Genomic DNA, 18,252 nt, shown 5'->3' with positions numbered 1-18,252 from the left:
GGTCTGGAAATTGTATGAAGGGCCATGAATTTTCACAACATTGGGTTTAGGGTGCAGAAGGGGATGAGGGCAGCAGCTGGGGGAAGGGACTCTGGAGTGGGGAAAAATGAAGAATTCAGGGAGCAGGAGGGGCCTCGGGGCTGGGGATGAGGATAAGGGGTTTGGAGGGCAAGAGGGTGCTTTGGGCTAGGAGCAAGGGGTTCAGAGAGTGGGAGGAGGGCCAAGGCTAAGGAAGGGAATTAGGGAATGAGGGGGGACTCCGGAGTGCAGGATCCTGACTGTGCTTACCTTCTCAAGCGGCTCCCCAAAGCAGTAACATGTCCCCCCACCCCCAGCCAGCTCCGACAGAGGCGTGGCCAGGTAGATGTGCGCGCTGGCTCCCTCTTGGCCCACAGGCACCGCCCCTCCAGCTCCCATTGGCTGAGGTGCCCATCCAATGACAGCTGCAGGGACAAAACTTGAGGGCAGGATTAAAATGGCGGCAGGCCACATGGGGCGTGTGGGCGCTAATTTGCCCCTCTCTGCTCTGACCATTCTTCCTCTTCCAGCTCTATGCACCACTCGGGGCAGCACTTTTGCCCTCTAGAGGGCAGTGCTGCTGCTCTTCCCCTTCCTCTAGGGGGCGCTCCAGCAGCAGGACCTCAGAGAGGGCACCCACAATGACTAAGCCAGCACCCACAATCCTATGATGCAGCAGTTCCCAACCGCCAGGGCATGGACCAGTGCCAGGCAGTGGCGGCTACCAGAGTTGAAGCCGGTTGTTCGGTCTATATTTGCATATTTCCATATTCATTATTTGCATAATGAATATGCAAATGTGTAAATAGAATGTTACCGGTCCACCAAAAGTTTGCCAATGAGTTTGCCAGTCCGTGCTATACAAAAGGTTAGGAACCAATGCGACACACTGAATGCCCTCAACTCCCATTGCCTGCCCACCAGCATCAACGTCTTGCCATGCACTGCAGAATAGATGTGCAGCTGGACAGCTCTGCTACCTAAACTCAATAGTTTGGGGCCACCCCAAACTAATCCTTTCCTCTCTCCCACAAATTATGCCCTTCAAACCGCTCAAGGAAGTGTCACAATCCCCATCCACTTTAGCAGCAGTTAAATTACAGTAGGGGTTTTCTTTTCATCTTCCCTCGTTAGCTTAATCCTTTCCAGCCCCTGAAGCCATTTTGAAGGACTTTGTTCTACCAAGGATTTGAACAACCGATACCTGGCTCCCGTCTTCCCAGGATGCAGCAGGTGGTGAAAGACAGACATCAGAAAAATCGGAAGTGACAGGACAAGTTAAAAGAACAAAGGCCTTTTGAATGTAAAGTTGCATCATTGATCAAGCAGGGCCACTCCAGTTACTTGCCAATGTTAAAACGGTCTAAATAATCTGATCCCGGACAACCCATCTCCTTGCCAAACCAACATAAACCTTCCTCCCCAGTGCATTTTCTAATGTACAGTCTACTCTGGCTGCCAGTAGGAATATTAATGTGTTTATTTTGGTAAACACGTACAATTTTCAGCAGGTACACATTTACATGCAGGGGCGAGGGGAGATGGCTCCATGGGACGAGCTGGCTTTAAGCCGGCTGCCACGTTTACACTATGGCATCCCTAATTGCCAGCATGCCGAACATAGGATCCAATGATCTCCTAAGTCACCTCCCTGTTGAGATGTTTCCTTCACGGATCTTCAGTTGAAAGGTCCCTGCAAAAGGGGCAGTTGCTCCCGGGCCCAGCAAGTCACTTAGAAGGATTTGATTGTTTTTAAAAAATTGGTAAATGTCAATTGCACCATGTGATGACGCATTGGGGTCCCCCGTCTCCTGCACCCCCGAAATGGCACGAACAGACTCCGCCAGCCAGTAGAATAGAGGTGGTTTATTGCTTCTCCAGTATACAGCACAGCACAGATGTCATCAGGTTACAGGGCAGGCCTAGGATGCCTCAGCCCCCCTTGATATGGGGCAGGGGTCTCGGCTTCTAAACCCCCCAGCCTGTTGCTGAGGCTGCTTCCTCCATGCTCCCAGACAGAAACTAAACTCACTCTCCTCCAGCCCTGCCCCCCAGCCAGGGCAGCATTCACCTTCCTTTATTCCTCTCCATGGGGGTTAGCTGGTCAGACTGGTTGAGAGATTCCTTTGCATAATGACCCATCCCTGTCCTTCTGGGCTGTGATACCGGCGGCAGCCAGTGGGGTTACCAAAGACCCATAGAAACCAGCAAGTTCCCCCCCACTACGTCACACACCTCACAAAAAAAGGGAAAATATTTCCACTGACACTAACTCAAATTCAGAGAGAGGAATAGTGCCCATCTTAATCCAGGAGATTTTACAGTCAGATTTTAGGGTATTTACTTTATATATTTTGATGAGCTGCGATGTTGACACTGTTAACAGTGTGTCTATCCTGTCAGGGATGATCTAGACGGTGCTTGGTCCTGCCATGAGGGCAAGGGACTGGACTCGACGACCTCTCGAGGTCCCTTCCTGTCCTATGATTCCATCCTTAAATAAATGTCTGATCCCCCACCCTGACCGTTTGAGCCGCTTGCAGCTCCTTGCAACTGGGAAAATCTAAATTGAAAAAAAAAAAAGCTTAAAAAGAAACCACATTATCAGTCAACGTGAAATAAAGGTGGCAAATTCTGCCCAGCATATGATGACGGCTTTAATGCTGCAATGCCGGGGCAGGACCAGAGCACTTGGACACTCTGTCCCTACGGAGGACAAAATGCCTCCTGGTGCACAGGCACGGCGACACTTTGTGGAAGGACGCGTTCACAAGCTGCCCAGTGCAAGGGACCATACCAAGAGCAAACCCATGGCTGCCCACCAATATCATGGGACACCAGCCCTGGCTCTGAGGGGGTTTTCCCAGGGAGCGACTGTGCACACAACCTGTGTGGGGAACACGCGGCTCAGCACAGCCTTAGCCTGGCGCGTGGACCCTCCAAACAACTGCGAGGTCATTGTGCCGCCTTTGGCACATTCAAGCCCTTGACTTTCAAGCAAAGATTAACGGCAGAGGAGGGGGGCTCGGGCTGCCTACAGCTTGACCCAATAGGCAGTAGGTTTAGAGCCATGACCCCTCAAAATTCTCAATTTTCAGAAGCCTACTCTAAGAAGCCAGCTAGCTCTCTGGAATTTTGGAGGCTACAGCGGCGGCTCCATCTTGCATCAGTCCTGGCAGACGTGCCGGGACAAGGATTTCCTGGGCACATGCTTTTCCAGCAGAGGGGAGTGCACATTACCAGGATCAGGGGTATCCAAGCAGGGATTAGACTTAAAACACAGTAACGGCTGAAGCCATGTTAGAACGTGTTCAACCTGGTTCGTTTCCCCGAGGATGGGGCAACAGAAGGAGACAGGGCAGGAGAATGCAAGGTGGCATGCATCATAGCCAAGCCGTGAGAGGAAAGACAGGCTTGTCGTAGCAAAATGGCTTTGCCCTGTAGCTTAGAAACTGGAGTGGGACTCAGGAGATCCAGATTTAATTCCTGGTTCTGCCAAGGACCCAAGGGCCATCTGTGAAATGGATACACTGCGTATCTTTCACCCTTTGTCTCATTTACTAAGCTTGCAAACTCATCAAGGTAAGAGCTTGCTATGTGTACAAGATGTCCCTGCTATAATTTGCTCTGGCATACATCCACCCCTCACAAAAGTCACTGACACTTGTAGGAACAGATGTGTTATAAATTCTCCCGTTCCCTGCTCTTAAGTCATGCAAAAAAAAAATAGCGCAAATGAAAGTCAGCCACGGGGAAACAATTCCCCGCTTTAAGTTGTTTCGCCAGAAGTCCACGTGTTTTGGAATGTATCTTGAACTTATAGCGAGGGACACAACAGGGATCTGAACAGCGCTGGGCTGTCTGGGACCAACTGGAATATGAAAAATAAAATAAATAAAAAACACGTCACAAAATGTTAGCAAGATCTGCCTCCCATTCCCAATTAGAGCTCCCACATGATGATTATTGAACCATAGCAGCGCATGAGGACAACTTAAAGTTAACACACACTTTGGAATCCATCAATATTAACCTGTGATTAGGTTCCCTTCACTTATTTCATAAGGGCATCTCACACTTATTTTTAAGGAAGCATCTTAATATGCATAAAGTAGGGATGTAATTGTGTAGTCGATTAACCGATTATCCAATAAGCAAAAGCGTATAGGTTAATGCTACAGACCAGTGTTTCTCAACCAGTGGTACAAACACCCTTAGAGGAACTCGAGAGAAGTCTGGGGGGGGTACGTAAACAACTGAAATTTGGAGAAAACTGAACTTTTGTTTTACATTTTACAGCATTTTTTTTGAATGTTTTACACTCAAAAAATTCATCCCCCACCTGGCTACAATTAAGTTGTTTAAACAAATGTGTTACAACGGTAGAAAAAAAATTGTGTGTGTCTGAAAACTGTAGGTATTGGGGGTACCAGCCCCATGCCCGGGAACTACAGAAATAGCTGACTAACTGATTAGAATTCATGAGGTTACTCGACTATTCAATTAACCGATATTTAACATCCCTAGCATAAAGCACAATGTTTTGCCAGGGAAAAGGATTCTTGAATTACCATGTTATTTTAAGAGTTCTTAGTTCTTCCACACACACAAAAAAGATTTAAATGACTGATAGATCTTTGCTATCTTGAATGAAGAAAAATTCAAACTTGCAGGCAATCTTGAAACACGATGAAATGCACTATTTCCAGGGCAATTGCTGTTTTCCAATTTAGTCTGACTAAGAAATGGTGATCAAAATCAGGTAAGTGTGATCTTTTCATTTAGAAACCCAAGTTAAGATCATTACCTTGTCCCTCTGACAGATAATTTTACAGCAAAAGATGCTTGGTTACCACAACCCGGATATAATTTCATACAACATGAATCCCCCTGAAGTTGCATCTGGATACAATAGTCTTTCTGTACTGATTGTTGGCACGCTGTAAATCAGCTGTTAAATCCATCTCAAGAGCTACCTACATTTTAGTGAAGAAGTATTCACTGGATGTACGTGCATACACATGCAGCTGGAAGCTTTGGCAGAAAGCAAGTAGGGAGGAAGAAAAAGACTTTGGAGCACTAAGCCTAGTTTAAGACTTGAGGCTCTAACCCTAATCAGCAAAGTCAAGCCACCTCATGCACCAAAGTCAGGCTATGTATGAAAGCAGATGCTGAGACATTTAGCATCCGATACATAACCTTAGAAAGGACGCTGCTAGCGTTGCTAAAACGGAGGCACTCCTAAGAACCAACAGATACTGGGATGCGGGTGAACACACTGAAAGATTAGCACAGATGCATCCTGCCATAACCCAAGAAAGGATAATCTGACAAATCACAAATAGGGATGTTTTGCTCATGGCTCCTGCAGCAAAACACAAAGGGGAGGGGAGGTAACTAGCAGAGATTAAGAAACAGGCAAGGTGGTGCGTAAGTTGTTTGTAGAAGAAGCTAGCCATGCCTATCTCCTACTCAGCGAATCTTACCACAGGGTTACACTCAGCAGTAAGGGTAACGTATAATATTGATGGATTAAACTGTATAATTAATGACAAGAAATGTGTATATGACTGCCTCATATGTGTGGTCATTAATCCAAAATGTTGTGTTCCTCCTCAGAAACAGAGCCTTGAGGAACACACCGTATTAATGAGTATCAAAGGGGTAGCTGTGTTAGTCTGAATCTTCATAAACAACGAGAAAATAAGGTGTGTCAGGACTTTTCGTTGTTACTGTAGTAATGGCCAACGGAGTGTTTCAGAACATTAAGCCTAAATCTTCTGAGGGTGCAGGTGTTAGCAACAATTTTCCTACTTGGACTATGCTATTTATTGTAGGTGTTATCAACTAAGGCAAAAATTACAGCAACAGATTGGAAAATGCTGATATATGGCTATGAATAAAATTGTAGTCAGACAAGATTTAGATATTTGCATTTACACAATTGTTGCAGCTTATTACATCATTTTGTTATTGAAAGTGCTTTTCTACGTTATGCTTGTGTAACCGCCACCGGGCGGGTTTTAACCTGGGACCTCAGGAGCTGACTATAGGAGCCTCTACCCTCTGAGCTAAAAGCCAGCTGGCTCCCAACCCGTGCTGTAGAGGTCTCTTGATCTTAGCTGTTGCTGGGGTCTAGGTGCCACTTGTACTGCTCAGAAACCACACCAGGTATGTGGGTTACACTTGTGTATGGCGTATCATTTATATCACACACATACTACTTACATACTAAGTAAAGTATTAATCCAGGAGTCAGGATCCAGATCCTGCTCTCAGCTTGCCTCGTTCTGGCTCATGAGACTTGGGGCTTTCCCCCACCCTTGCAGTGGCACAAGCTGTGGCTGAAGCACCAATGCTGACTCCCCAGCGCAGGGCAGAGGGAGGAACCCCAAGTCTCATGAGCCAGAACAAAGCAAGTCGTGAGCTGGCTCCAGCCCACCGGCTCTGCATAGCAGGGGGAGGAAGCAACTCAGCACACTGCCGGGAATCGCTCCTTGCAGGCACCAACCCCAATGCTCCCATTGGCGGGGAATCACAGCCAATGGGAGCAATGGGGAGGCGGTGCCTGCGGGGTGCGCAGACACCTGTCCCCCCACCACCACGAGTGGCACCAAGTAGTCGCCCCATCTGCACCCCACTCCCACCCAGATCTTGCACCTCCAGCCCACTCCTGTACGTTCCCTTCCTTCCAGACTCCCCTCCCCATGCCCTACATCTCACCCAGATCATACACCCCCACTCCTGCCAGCTCCCTCACAGCCCCCACCCCACACACTGGGGCCTCATTTTGGCCCCACCCCAGAGCCTAAGAGGCCTCACAAAATCCACTAACTCCAGGCCCCCAGAAGAGTTAATCCAGCTTTGGCTCCTCCCCACTCCACACTGCGGGGCTTAGGGTTGCCAGATGGTTTAACCAAAAATACTGAACACCCCCACCCAAAAAAAAAACCACACACACTGGGGGAAAAAATCTGTTGAGGGGGGGAAAAAAGAGGGGGGAGACCAAAGTTGTTGAGCAAAAAAAAAACACCAAGGACCCAGAGAGTTACGCAAAAACAAAAAACATTAAAAAAGTAAAACCGCATTAAAACAGCATGGTCTCTAAGTGCGTGCAGAGTCAGAACAGAGATAGGAAGAGGGAGAGGCTCAGCACTAAGACCCAGGGAAGGCATTGCTTCCCCTTGCATCAGATCTTTAAGCGTTTTGCTGGTGGCCATCTTGTTTTCTTGGTCAAGCCAGAAGGCAGCTTCCTCGTGGAACCAGGTAAACAGCAGATCCGGGGGCAGCGGTCCGGGAGGAGGTGGGGGGAGAGGTCTGGGGGCTGGGCCCAGTTGCTGAGTGTGTCACAGGGTTGTCCGGTATTTTCTCCTCCTGGCAGAGGAAAAAAACCCAGAAAATACCGGACATCTAAAATGTCTGATTTTTTTTTTTTTTACTGTGCAGGAGGTGAAAATACCGGACTGTCCAGGTCAATACTGGGCACCTAGCAACCCTAGTGGGGCTGAAGCTTAAGGGGAGTGTATTTTTTCCAACTTCTCAGTTGGGGGCGACATCTGGGAAGGTTGTGAAGGATTTTTGCTTTTCACCTGTGTCTGATCCCAACTGACCTTCCTGTGGGTCATTTGCCCCGACCCAAAAAAGATTCCCCACCCCTGCTTTGGTCCAACATTCCCAGGAGGGATGTTAAACTAATTCAACAGGAGCAGGCAGGGGGGCCACGCCTGCCTGTTGGGCTGCAGCAGCCTCCATTTGCCCACCACGACCAGGCTAGGTGATTCCCCCCCTCTGCAGGAGGGCTGGACTGCTCCAGCTAGGCTGGAGGGGTCCCACCTCTGGTGGGCCACACAGGGGCTGGAACAGCCCCCTTCCCACAGTGAGTGGGGTGGCTGCTCCACCCCCCATTGGTTAACCACTCCCAGTAAGGGTGATGCTTACCAGTTAACCAGTCACATCTCTAGTTCCCAGGTGCAATATGGGGGACGAAGAACAACTGGAAACTAAAATCTGTCCGTGGGTCATAGGTGGAAACATGCAGACCACGCGACAGAGCATCAGTGTGGATGATAACGGAAGATGGCCCACACAGCAGTGTTTAGCCCACAAGGCTACCTTCGATCCATGCATGATGCTTTTCTGAAGTGATGGGTCCACACCCTGCCAGCAAAAAGAAGGGGAACGCAGCAGGGCAATCAAGCCTGAAGCACTTGGCCTCAAGAAAGACCTGAGGTCTGAACCACAGTCAGCAAAGTCAGTACAGGTATTAGGGTAAGGGCTTGTAAGGTCACCATGTGATTCATAACATTAGCAATGGTGCTGGTAGAGTTGCGAAAACCCCAGCATTCCTAAGAAGCACGGGGCCTGCATGTGAATACTCAAAGAGCAGCACAGGAACATCTTCACCTAAGCCAAGAAACGAGGGTTTGACAGGAGCGTGAAGATGGATCCTCTCCCTGAGGCTCCTGGAACCAGATACAAAGGGAGGTAACTGGCAGATGTCATGAAACTCACAAATCAGAGTACCTCCTCTTAACCCTTTGTGCCGCCGAGGGAATGGCAGAGACTCTGTTCCTGAGCGAGTCGCTCCTCGCCACTGGGTTCTCATGTGCTAGCATACTTGTAGCCACAGAGCAAGGGTGCAAGATGAGCATCTGGCAGGCAAAAACCAGGCCAAATGTTACCAATCCACACCGGTCACCTCCCGAGATAGTGTTCTGGAGGTTTGCTCGCCAGGCATGCGTGCTGGGACAACATATGACCAGAGCACGCACGCCAACCGACAACCGGCTCCATTTTCAAGGGGGGTTATAGGGTTCCAGTCTGGTGACAGGAAACAATCTTTTGAAAATGAGCCACATCTGTTCACCCTAATAGGATATAGTCGCTAGGCTACAAACTACAGCATTTATAAAGGGGATTGAACCTGGATCTCCAACATCTTAGGCTGACGCTGCAATAGCCAAAGCACCCTTCTCTGGAGGAAGGTCACACAGAGAACGTGACAACTCCCCAGCTGTAGACAGCTCAACCTTACTTGTAATATGCTGCCTATCACCAGTGAGCTGTCAGCAACAGAAAGGATATAAAGTTGGGGAGGTGAAAGGAGAACAGACAGATTGCTGCTTGCTCACCAGTTCTCCCAGAGGAACTTCAGTCGGAAGGGAGATGTTCAAATCTCACGTTTCATGCCTTTTGCTGTCAGCTGGTGGTGTGTGTCCCAGCCCTGCACTGATAAGCTGACTCGACAAACCTCAGTAGCACTACCCAGGAAGACCTTTGGTGACAAAGGTGCTCGGCTGGGATTACGGTCTTCAAGGCACAATCCTAGTTTCCCTCAGGAGCTACAGGTACACTCACATGAGTGCTTTAGGGCAAAGAGGGGCTCAGTCAGCAACAAGCAATGCTGCTGTCCCCACCGCTACACAAAGGGTTACAGCAAAATACTGACATCTACAGATTGAGACACAACCTTCCTTGTTCCTTGGCATCTGCTTGTTACCTGCTTCAGCAGCCTTGAGCAAACATCTCAATTCATCTGTCAACTGTTTTCTTGGGTTAGGCCAGGAGACAATTTTTTGAACTGTGTTCACATGCATTCTAGTATCTGTTGCTTTTTAGGAGTGCCTGTGTTTTAGCAATGCTGGCAGGACTCTTGCCAAGGCCATGTATCGGACAGAAAACTTGTAAGCGTCTGCTTTAGTATGCTGTGCTTAAAAGAAGCACCTGGAATCTTTTTCAGGGGGATAAGGCAACACGCCACATTTATTGCACATACATAGGTCAATCAATACTTTATCATATGCATATGATATCATAAGCACACTCCGTCTTGTTGTTACCAATAGTTGCTCCCCCTAACTACGCTGGCCAGGTGAGTTAGATGGGGGAGGGGTGGAGCTGGGCTTCTGCCCATCTGGATCGATGCTCCGATGTTGACAAGATGAAAATCCGGGCTCCCTCTGCAAGATGCCTCCTATTTATCCCTCTCATGCAGCCAGTTAGTCATCATTTACATATGCACGGAGATACCTGTGACACCTTTTTTAATGTTGCTTCAAAGAGGGTCCTTCAAGCACTTGCTGTGACTCCCAAGGCCATCTATATGTCCAATCCTCTTTTCAATGAGCTTGCTTCACAAGTCTTATTGTCTTTCGATCTGGCACAGAACCCCTTCTCCACCCTTGCAACTGCTGCTGGAGGTGCTCACCTTTCAAGGCTTCTCCATTCACAACTCATTCATTCCAACAGGACAGTCCATGAAAGGGGAGATCTATTCTATTCTACTCCTAGAAAGACTTTTTTTTTTTTAACCTTAACTGTTCCTAAGACCTATAACATAAAAGGCTTCTCTTAATACAAGGGATTCTATAAGAAAGCGTAACAAAGATACATCTAAAAGGACACGATTATAGATTTAGATATAGATATAAAAGGACTTACAAAATTTCTCTTAATACAAAGTTATATTAGAATGATACATGGTTATATGCAGAACTCGACAAAGCATTGAATTTCAGCCGGGCACCCCGTTCGTTTGCGACACACGCATGCACAATACGGGTCTTGCACATGCACAGTGCGGGGCTGGCGAGCGGCTTTCGCCACCGTTCGTCAAGCCCTGGTGATATGAAAATGTTAGAGAGATTTATCCACAAATACATGGCCTGAGATGTTGCTATGGTTCAGGCCTTGAGTCTTGCACTAGGCACAGTGCTCTGAGCTCTCTCCCCCACTGGAGCTATGCGCCATTCATGGGTAAACCGTATGTGTTGACCTTACTATTAGCTACCCCAAAGAAGCCAACGTTCACCTCAGACACCGGGAGTAATGGTGGATGGACTAAGAGATTTTATAGGATCCATCCAACTAGAACAGGAATTTTAGGGGATGGGGTACAGCAGATCAACACTTGCTCCCAATGCTCCCCTAGACAAGCCATGAGAGGAACTCACACGCACACGTTTGCAAGTCAACAGCAAGGAGCATGGGACGGAGATGGCATCCCGGTTTTCATGGGACAAAACAGCATCCCAGTTCTGCTGCAGAACCAGCCAGAGGCAATTAACCCCCTGGCCAGATGAGGCTGCGAAGACAGAATTAAACTTCTAGAAAAGGGTTGAGGTCGAAGTTTCATCTAAGCTGTGACCGCGCAGCTATTTTCTGAGCCCAGCTCAGAGGCTCAGGCAGGGAGGTAAGCTGACAAGCAGGGGCCCAGGCATCTGTAAACAGCAGCTACAGGCTGATGCCTGCTGAATTGAAGAGCTCCCAGAGCAGAAAAGCAGATGAGGTAAGGAGGCAATAGGTGGCTGTGAGGAGGGAGTAATTAATGAATTGGCGTGGGGGAAGTCAGATGGGGTGGGGAATTTGGAGTCCCATCTGCTGAAGGAGAGAGAGACACGGACCAAGGCAGAAATCCAGCAGTCTCTTCATCCGCCTGGGCTGGGAAGGGGGAGGTAAGAGGCTGATTGCATGAGGTAGGTGGAGGGGAAGGGAGGTAGGTAGGTGCTGGCATCTGTGCAATGAGGCGGAGGCAAGGGGCAGTTTTTTTGGGGTGACCTGACTCGCTGTTAGGTTGAGTCGGAGGGAGGCTGCATGTGAGCGGGGGTTGTAGGAGAACATTTGCATGATTGCATTTCAAACAAAGTTTACATAGGTGTTAATGACTTAAAGAAAAAGATTATTTTTTTGGAGTGTTGCAGATATCTATAAACTCTGACCTGTATTGCATTAAGGCCAGATCTTTTCTATGTGGTAGAGTTCTGGCTCTTATGAGTCAAAAGTAGTAAGCACTAGGTGCGATGCTACTTGTGTAGGATGAAATCTTCTTTGCAAGCTCTTTGAAGCATGCATGTGTGTCTAGACTGGCCAGTTTTTCTGGAAAATCAGCCGCTTTTACGGAAAAACTTGCCAGCTGTCTACACTGGCCGCTTGAATTTCCGCAAAAGCACTGACTTCCTGCTGTAAGAAATCTGTGCTTCTTGCGGAAATACTATGCTGCTCCCGTTCAGGCAAAAGTCTCTTTTGCGCAAAGCTTTTGCGCAAAAGGGCCAGTGTAGACAGTTCAGATTTGTTTTCCGCAAAAAAGCCCCGATCGCAAAAATGGCTTTTGCGGAAAAGTGTCCGTGCCAATCTAGATGCTCTATTCCGAAAATGATTTAAAGGGAAAACTTTTCCGTTAAAAGCATTTCTGGAAAATCATGCCAATCTAGACCCAGCCCATCTGTCTACAAACCCTGTAGCCACGTGTAAATTTGTTCTAGGGCTTCTACTCTTCCTCACGTGGAAGAAGGCAAATTCCCCACCTTTGTACAGCACCTTTATAGTCAGTAAAGGTACCTCACAGCTAGGGTTGCCAGGTGTCCCGTATTGACACGGACAGTCCAGTATTTTCACCTCCTGTCCAGTAAAAAAAATTCAGAAAATACAGACACCTAAAATGTCCGGTATTTTCTGATTTTCTTCCCTGCCATGAGGCAAAAATACTGGACACCAGGCAACCCTACCACACATTCAGCAACCGGGCCCAGCCCCCGAGCCCTCCCCCGCTGCTTATCTGGTTCTGCAAGGGAGCTATCCTGTGGCTGGAGCAGAAAAACAAGATGGCCACCACCCTGTTTTATTTATTTATTGCTTAATTGCTGTCAGGGTCTTTTTTTTTTTTTTTGCTCAACAATTTTGGTCTCACCCCTCCCTCCACTCCCCCCAACAGAATTTTTTTTCCTGTTTTTTTTGGGGGGGAGGAGGGGTCGATATTTTTGGTTAAACCATCTGGCAACCCTACTCACAACAACTAGACACAGGTGTCTTGTTTTAATATATTTTCTTCCACAAGTATGGACTGCTTAAAATATATGGCTGTGTCTAGACTGGCCAGTTTTTCTGGAAAATCAGCCGCTTTTCCGGAAAATCTTGCCGGCTGTCTACACTGGCCGCTTGAATTTCCGCAAAAGCACTGACTTCCTACTGTAAGAAATCAGTGCTTTTTGCGGAAATACGATGCTGCTCCCGTTCGGGCAAAAGTCCCTTTTGCGCAAAACTTTTGCACAAAAGGGCCAGTGTAGACAGCTGAGATTTGTTTTCCGCAAAAAAGCCCCAATCGCGAAAATGGCGATTGGGGCTTTTTTGTGCAAAAGCGCGTCTAGATCAGCCAGAGACCCTTTTCCACAAAAAGTGCTTTTGCGGAAAAACATCCGTGCCAATCTAGACGCTCTTTTCTGAGAATGCTTTTAACGGAAAACTTTTCCGCTAAAAGCATTACTGGAAAATCATGCCAGTCTAGACATAGCACCTATGTATATGTGTGTGTGTTATACAGATATAGATATATAGACAGGGCTTGATAAACCGCTGTTTCTACTCGCCCATGCGATTTCATCCGGTCGCTCCCTGCACCCCATTCACTGGTGCTGCATGCATGCTCAGTGCCAGTCTGGCACATGCTCGGTGCGGGGCTGGTGAATAGCTCTCACCGCAGTTTGTCAAGCCCTGTATATAGATATATATAGATACACACACACACACACACAGCCCTGTATATAGATATATATAGATACACACACACACACACACACACACACACACACACACACACACACACGGCTCAACAAATTAGCCACACACAGGGCTCAACAAATTAGCCAATCTACTCACCCATGGCGAGTAGATTTTAGGCCGGTGGGGCCATGCAGCGCAGTCTGCGCATGCGCAGCGTGTGCTTCCGCACAGCTGGCAAGCGGAGGTTGCCACCGCGGCGAGCCCCGCTCACCGGCCGTGCGGAAGCGCACACTGTACATGAGCTGACTGTGCGGGCTTGTAATCTACTCACCACGGGCAAGGAGATTACATTAATTGTCGAGCCCTGTATAGATATAAAGTGTGTGTGTGTGTGTGTGTGTGTGTGTGTGTGTGTGTGTGTGTGTGTGTGTATTAGCGGTGCACATCCACACGCTACCTCAATGTCGGTGTTGCACATAAGAAAATTCCACCTGCCCAAAAGAAAATTCCACCTGCCCAAGGCTAGAAACTGTTAGAGGGTAGTCCCAGGCCACCCCAAGAGGGGCAGGGCCTAAACGGGAAGGGTGGGGCCTAAATGGGAAGGGGCAGGGCTACCCCACCCCCAGACCATGACTGGTCTTGGAGTGGAGGAGCCCCTTTGCCCCCCCTTCCCACTAAGCACCCATGCCTTGGAAGAGTCTTGGCACACTCCCCCACCCCCAAGCAATCAAGGCCTGGGGGTGGGGGAGTGTAGTAAAAACTAATTGTGCTTCTTCCCCTCCATTGCTTAAGCTCGAAACAGCACATATCACTTAGAAGCTGCTAAATGTTCTGCCAGGGAACTGAGTAAACTTGCAGCGACCAATCACGTTGTGACACGCTGGCCAGAAGGAATGTAGAATCCATAAACGTTTCAGCTCAGGAGATGCTCAAGGTCGACCTTGCTTTGAGCACTGAGCTCCTCGGCCGAACTTGTTTGCAAACAATTAAATAGAGTTGGACCCAGCCTGAAAGTGTGACTCTTCTTGAGGCCAATTGAACTAGCCTCCAGGGGACGAAACTAGCAATTTATGCAAGGAGCCTCCTCTGCTCTCCTCTCCCCCCTCCACCCTGTGAGCAGCACATGGCTCTTCAAAGTGCGGGGCAAGAAGAGGCTTCACACGCTCCCTCACCCCAATTGGCCTGGATCCAGCCCACAAAGGCCCTTTTGCCCACTCTTGCCTTCGGGGCGGGCATGATGCACTCAATTTCACCATGGAGCAAGGAAACAAATGACTCCCCTCTAGAAGACCAGAGCCCTGCAGTGAAAGTTATAACAGAGCTAACACCACTGCAGCAGGCAGGTGGAACAAGAGCAGTCAAGGTCCTGACTTTGAGAATGCAGAAGGAGTTCTAGAGCTTGGCAAATAAAGTGCCTTTGGGGGTAGATGCAATGGACACAAAGTAAATACAGCCAGCACCACTGTGGGGCAAGGAACATTTAAATACCTGAATAGCAAAATATCACCCTTTTCCCGGGAACAATGCTAGTGGTCTCTAAGGCAGCTGGTGGAAGACCATGTCCCGTGGCAGCGTTAGATTAGCATACTATTAAAATCAACACCTAGCTTCACTTATTAACACAGTTTACTTATTGTGTCTAACACCCTGCAAGAGAACCATCATGCACCGCTCTGCTTACACCTGTTTACTGAACAGAAGGCACATACAACCGTGTGGCAAACAGGGCTTTCAGCCAGGAGAGCAACAGGTCTCTTCTTGAAGGAATGAGTCACTTGAATATCCCTTGGACAATTCCTGGCATCACAGTAGATCAAGAGAGACACCAGGTCATTCGTCTCATGACAAAGAGAGCTGGAAGCACGTGCAGATGCTGCTCATTCAATACAGATCTGCAGGGCTTGGCAAGCGGCGGCAAGCCCCGCTCGCCAGCCGCGTGGTTTGGCGCGCTGTGCATGCGCTGACCGCGCTGTGCGGGCTTGTAATCTACTCGCCACCCAGTGTTTTCCTGTTCAATGTCAGTGAGGAACTTAACTGCTAAGGGAGTGCAGCCGGCATCCCAATAAACCACAGGGCTTGGGGTGAACCCTGTGGTCAGCTGCTCGTACACAACCTGGAGCCTCAATGGCAGCTAAGCAGCAGTTTTCTAATTAAGAACCAAAGCCATCATTACTGGGAGGAATCCTTCCAGCCCGACCAGCAGCGTCTCTACCTTCCGCAGCAAGTTCTCCACGAAGAAGGGTCAAGCTGAGCAGGAATTAGCACAAACCCCCAACCCTCACTAATGTGGCCCCAACTCTGCTTGTTGGAGCAGGGGACGTGGTACTGGGAAAGGGTATTAGTGGGTGCTGGGGACAGGGTGGCAGTGGGGGCAAGGGACAGGGTTCTGGGGTGGGGGCATGGTGCCAGAGTTCTGCAGAGGGGGGACAGGGTGCCAGTGGGAGCAGGGAGTCCCCTGCACACACTCTGCTGAACACCACGGCCAGCTGACCAGGCGGCTTCCCCTCTGCTCCATGTGGAGCGTGGTGCACCTGGGCTGGAAACCATGGCCAGCTGACTGGGCAGTCGCTCCTCTTTGCTCCACCCCAGCTGCACCGTGCTCAGCCCCTCAGCCCCGGGGAGGCTGCGCCTTGCTCCAGCTGGGCTGAAGCAAAGAGGAAAGGCTTCCCAGCCAGCAGGAGAGCGGCACAGCCTCTGCTTCTGCTGAACACCGCGGCCAGCTGACCAGGCAGCTTCCCCTGTGCTCCAGCCCAGGTAGAGCGTGGTACACCTGGGCTGAACACCATGGCTAGCTAGCCGGGCAGCCGCTCCTCTTTGCCCCATCCCAGCTGCACCATGCTCAGAGCAGACGGCGCTAAAGATCAACTCAGAGCCCCTGCTATCGACCGGGAGCTCACGATCCACCGGTTGGTGACCGTGGCCCTGGAGCCTTCACCCCAATTCCTTGCCCATGATCACATCCCCCTTCTTCACCCAAACTCCCTCTCAGACCCCACACCCTCGCCTTCACCCCAGTCCCCTACCCCGAGCTCCCCTCTGCACCCAACCTCCATCCCAGATCCCACACTCTCTCCATAGAGAAGTGCGGCACTTGACCCTTTACCAAAATCTTGGCGTGGCCCCCATCAAAAAGTATTGCCCATCCCTGCTCTGCATCCTTTCCATACAGCATTGACCACAACTGGACATGCTGCTCCTGCTGCTGAAGCCTAGGCAGTGGCAAGTAGGCGAGTAGAGCCGCACAATCACCTCCCGGGACTTGCAAACTAGGGGCTAATGCGACCTAAAATTGCACTAAAATTGCACTCCTTTTACATTGTAGCAGCAGCAGCATCCCATTGCTGTCCCGGGCTGACCCGGGCTGAAGTTGTGGCCCAACCCAACGCCCAGACCCTCCTCAGCAATGCTGCTGCCAAGCCAGTTCTTCCCCACTCTGTCTCCGTGTATGGGGCCCTGAATGTCCCCCCTCAAACCTCCCCAACACCCACACCTTAGGATGCACTAGGAGCCTGACCCTTCTGCTACATGCCCCCAACTCCCACCCCACAGTACATAGGGAGCCTGACCTTCCCCCACCAACACCCTGCAATCCCCACAACTCTGGGTACAGAGGGGCCTGAACCCCCCCACACACACACACCCTGCAACCCCTAGATCGTAAGGTAAGGTACTGAGGGCTGTAACTCCCCCCCATATACCTTGCAACCCCATATACCTTGCAACCTCTGCATCTGCACCTTAGGGTGGCAGGGACTGACCTTCCCTCCCCCACCTGCCCTGCACCTTAGGGTATGGGGGGGCTGAACCTCCCCCCATACACATGGCTTGCACCCCCTGCACCCCACGTTACCCTGCATCTTAGGGTACGGGCGGCTGAACTTCGCCCCAATACCCTGCAACCCTCCCTTCCCCCCCTCCAGAACACACAGACCTCCCCCTCCCCCGCGGAGCCGCGGTGCGGGTGGCCCCGTCACACACAAAATTAAATCGTTCATTTCTACGGTTCTCGCCCCGCCGGCAGCGGGAGAATTCTGCTCGGGCGGGCGGGGTCGGCGCCTACCTGGGCAGGGCCAGCGAGGCCTCGTAGCGGCCGCACCAGCTCTGCAGGCCGGGGGTGAAGAGCACCCCGCCCACATCGAACAGCACCACCCGCCGCGCCATGGCCGCCGCTCTGGGGAGCCGCGAGCCTCGCAGCCCCTCATTTAGAGCGCCGCCGCCCCGCCCCCTCCCGGGCCACGCCCCCCGGCCCGCCGGGCCACGCCCCTCCTGTCCTGCCCCGAGAGCCGGGCTCCGCTGGGTCCTAGAGCGAGTGAGGATCGCTGTGGCCCTGTCATTGGGACCTGGGGGGTGTTAAGGCCAAGAACAACCCCCCCCACCCCACACACACACACACACTCCAGACCATGAAGGATGGAGATTCCACCCCCTCCCTCATTAAACCACTCCAGTGCTTCACCACCCTCCTAGGCTGCGTCTACACTGGCATGATTTTCCGCAAATGCTTTTAACGGAAACGTTTTTCCGTTAAAAGCATTTGCGGAAAAGAGCGTCTAGATTGGCACGGACGCTTTTCCGCAAAAGCATTTTCTGCAGAAAAGCATCCGTGCCAATCTAGACGCAGTTTTGCGCAAGAAAGCCCCGATCGCTATTTTCGCCATCGGGGCTTTTTTGCACAAAACAATACCGCGTGGTCTACACTGGCCCTCTTGTGCAAAAGCATTTGTGCAAGAGGGCTTTTGC

The 18,252-nt window shown here is 50.2% G+C and overlaps 1 protein-coding gene across 2 annotated transcripts in view; it reads right to left on the bottom strand.

Annotated features, from left to right (window-relative positions):
* EPHX2 (epoxide hydrolase 2) overlaps positions 1-17,739 on the bottom strand; it is a 100,800-nt gene extending 83,061 nt beyond the window's left edge. For both annotated transcript variants that reach the window (XM_075923324.1, XM_075923325.1), the window contains exon 1: positions 17,573-17,739. In XM_075923324.1, the coding sequence (XP_075779439.1) occupies positions 17,573-17,673 (101 nt within the window). In that variant the 5' untranslated portion in view covers positions 17,674-17,739. The remainder of the gene's footprint in view (positions 1-17,572) is intronic.
* Positions 17,740-18,252: the final 513 nt, after the last annotated feature.

The sequence above is a fragment of the Pelodiscus sinensis genome, chromosome 3 (genome assembly GCF_049634645.1).
Source record: "Pelodiscus sinensis isolate JC-2024 chromosome 3, ASM4963464v1, whole genome shotgun sequence".
Classification (NCBI taxonomy): Eukaryota; Metazoa; Chordata; order Testudines; family Trionychidae; genus Pelodiscus; species Pelodiscus sinensis.
Note: the sequence above shows the minus strand (reverse complement) of the source record. Positions and strands in the feature narration are given on the sequence as shown.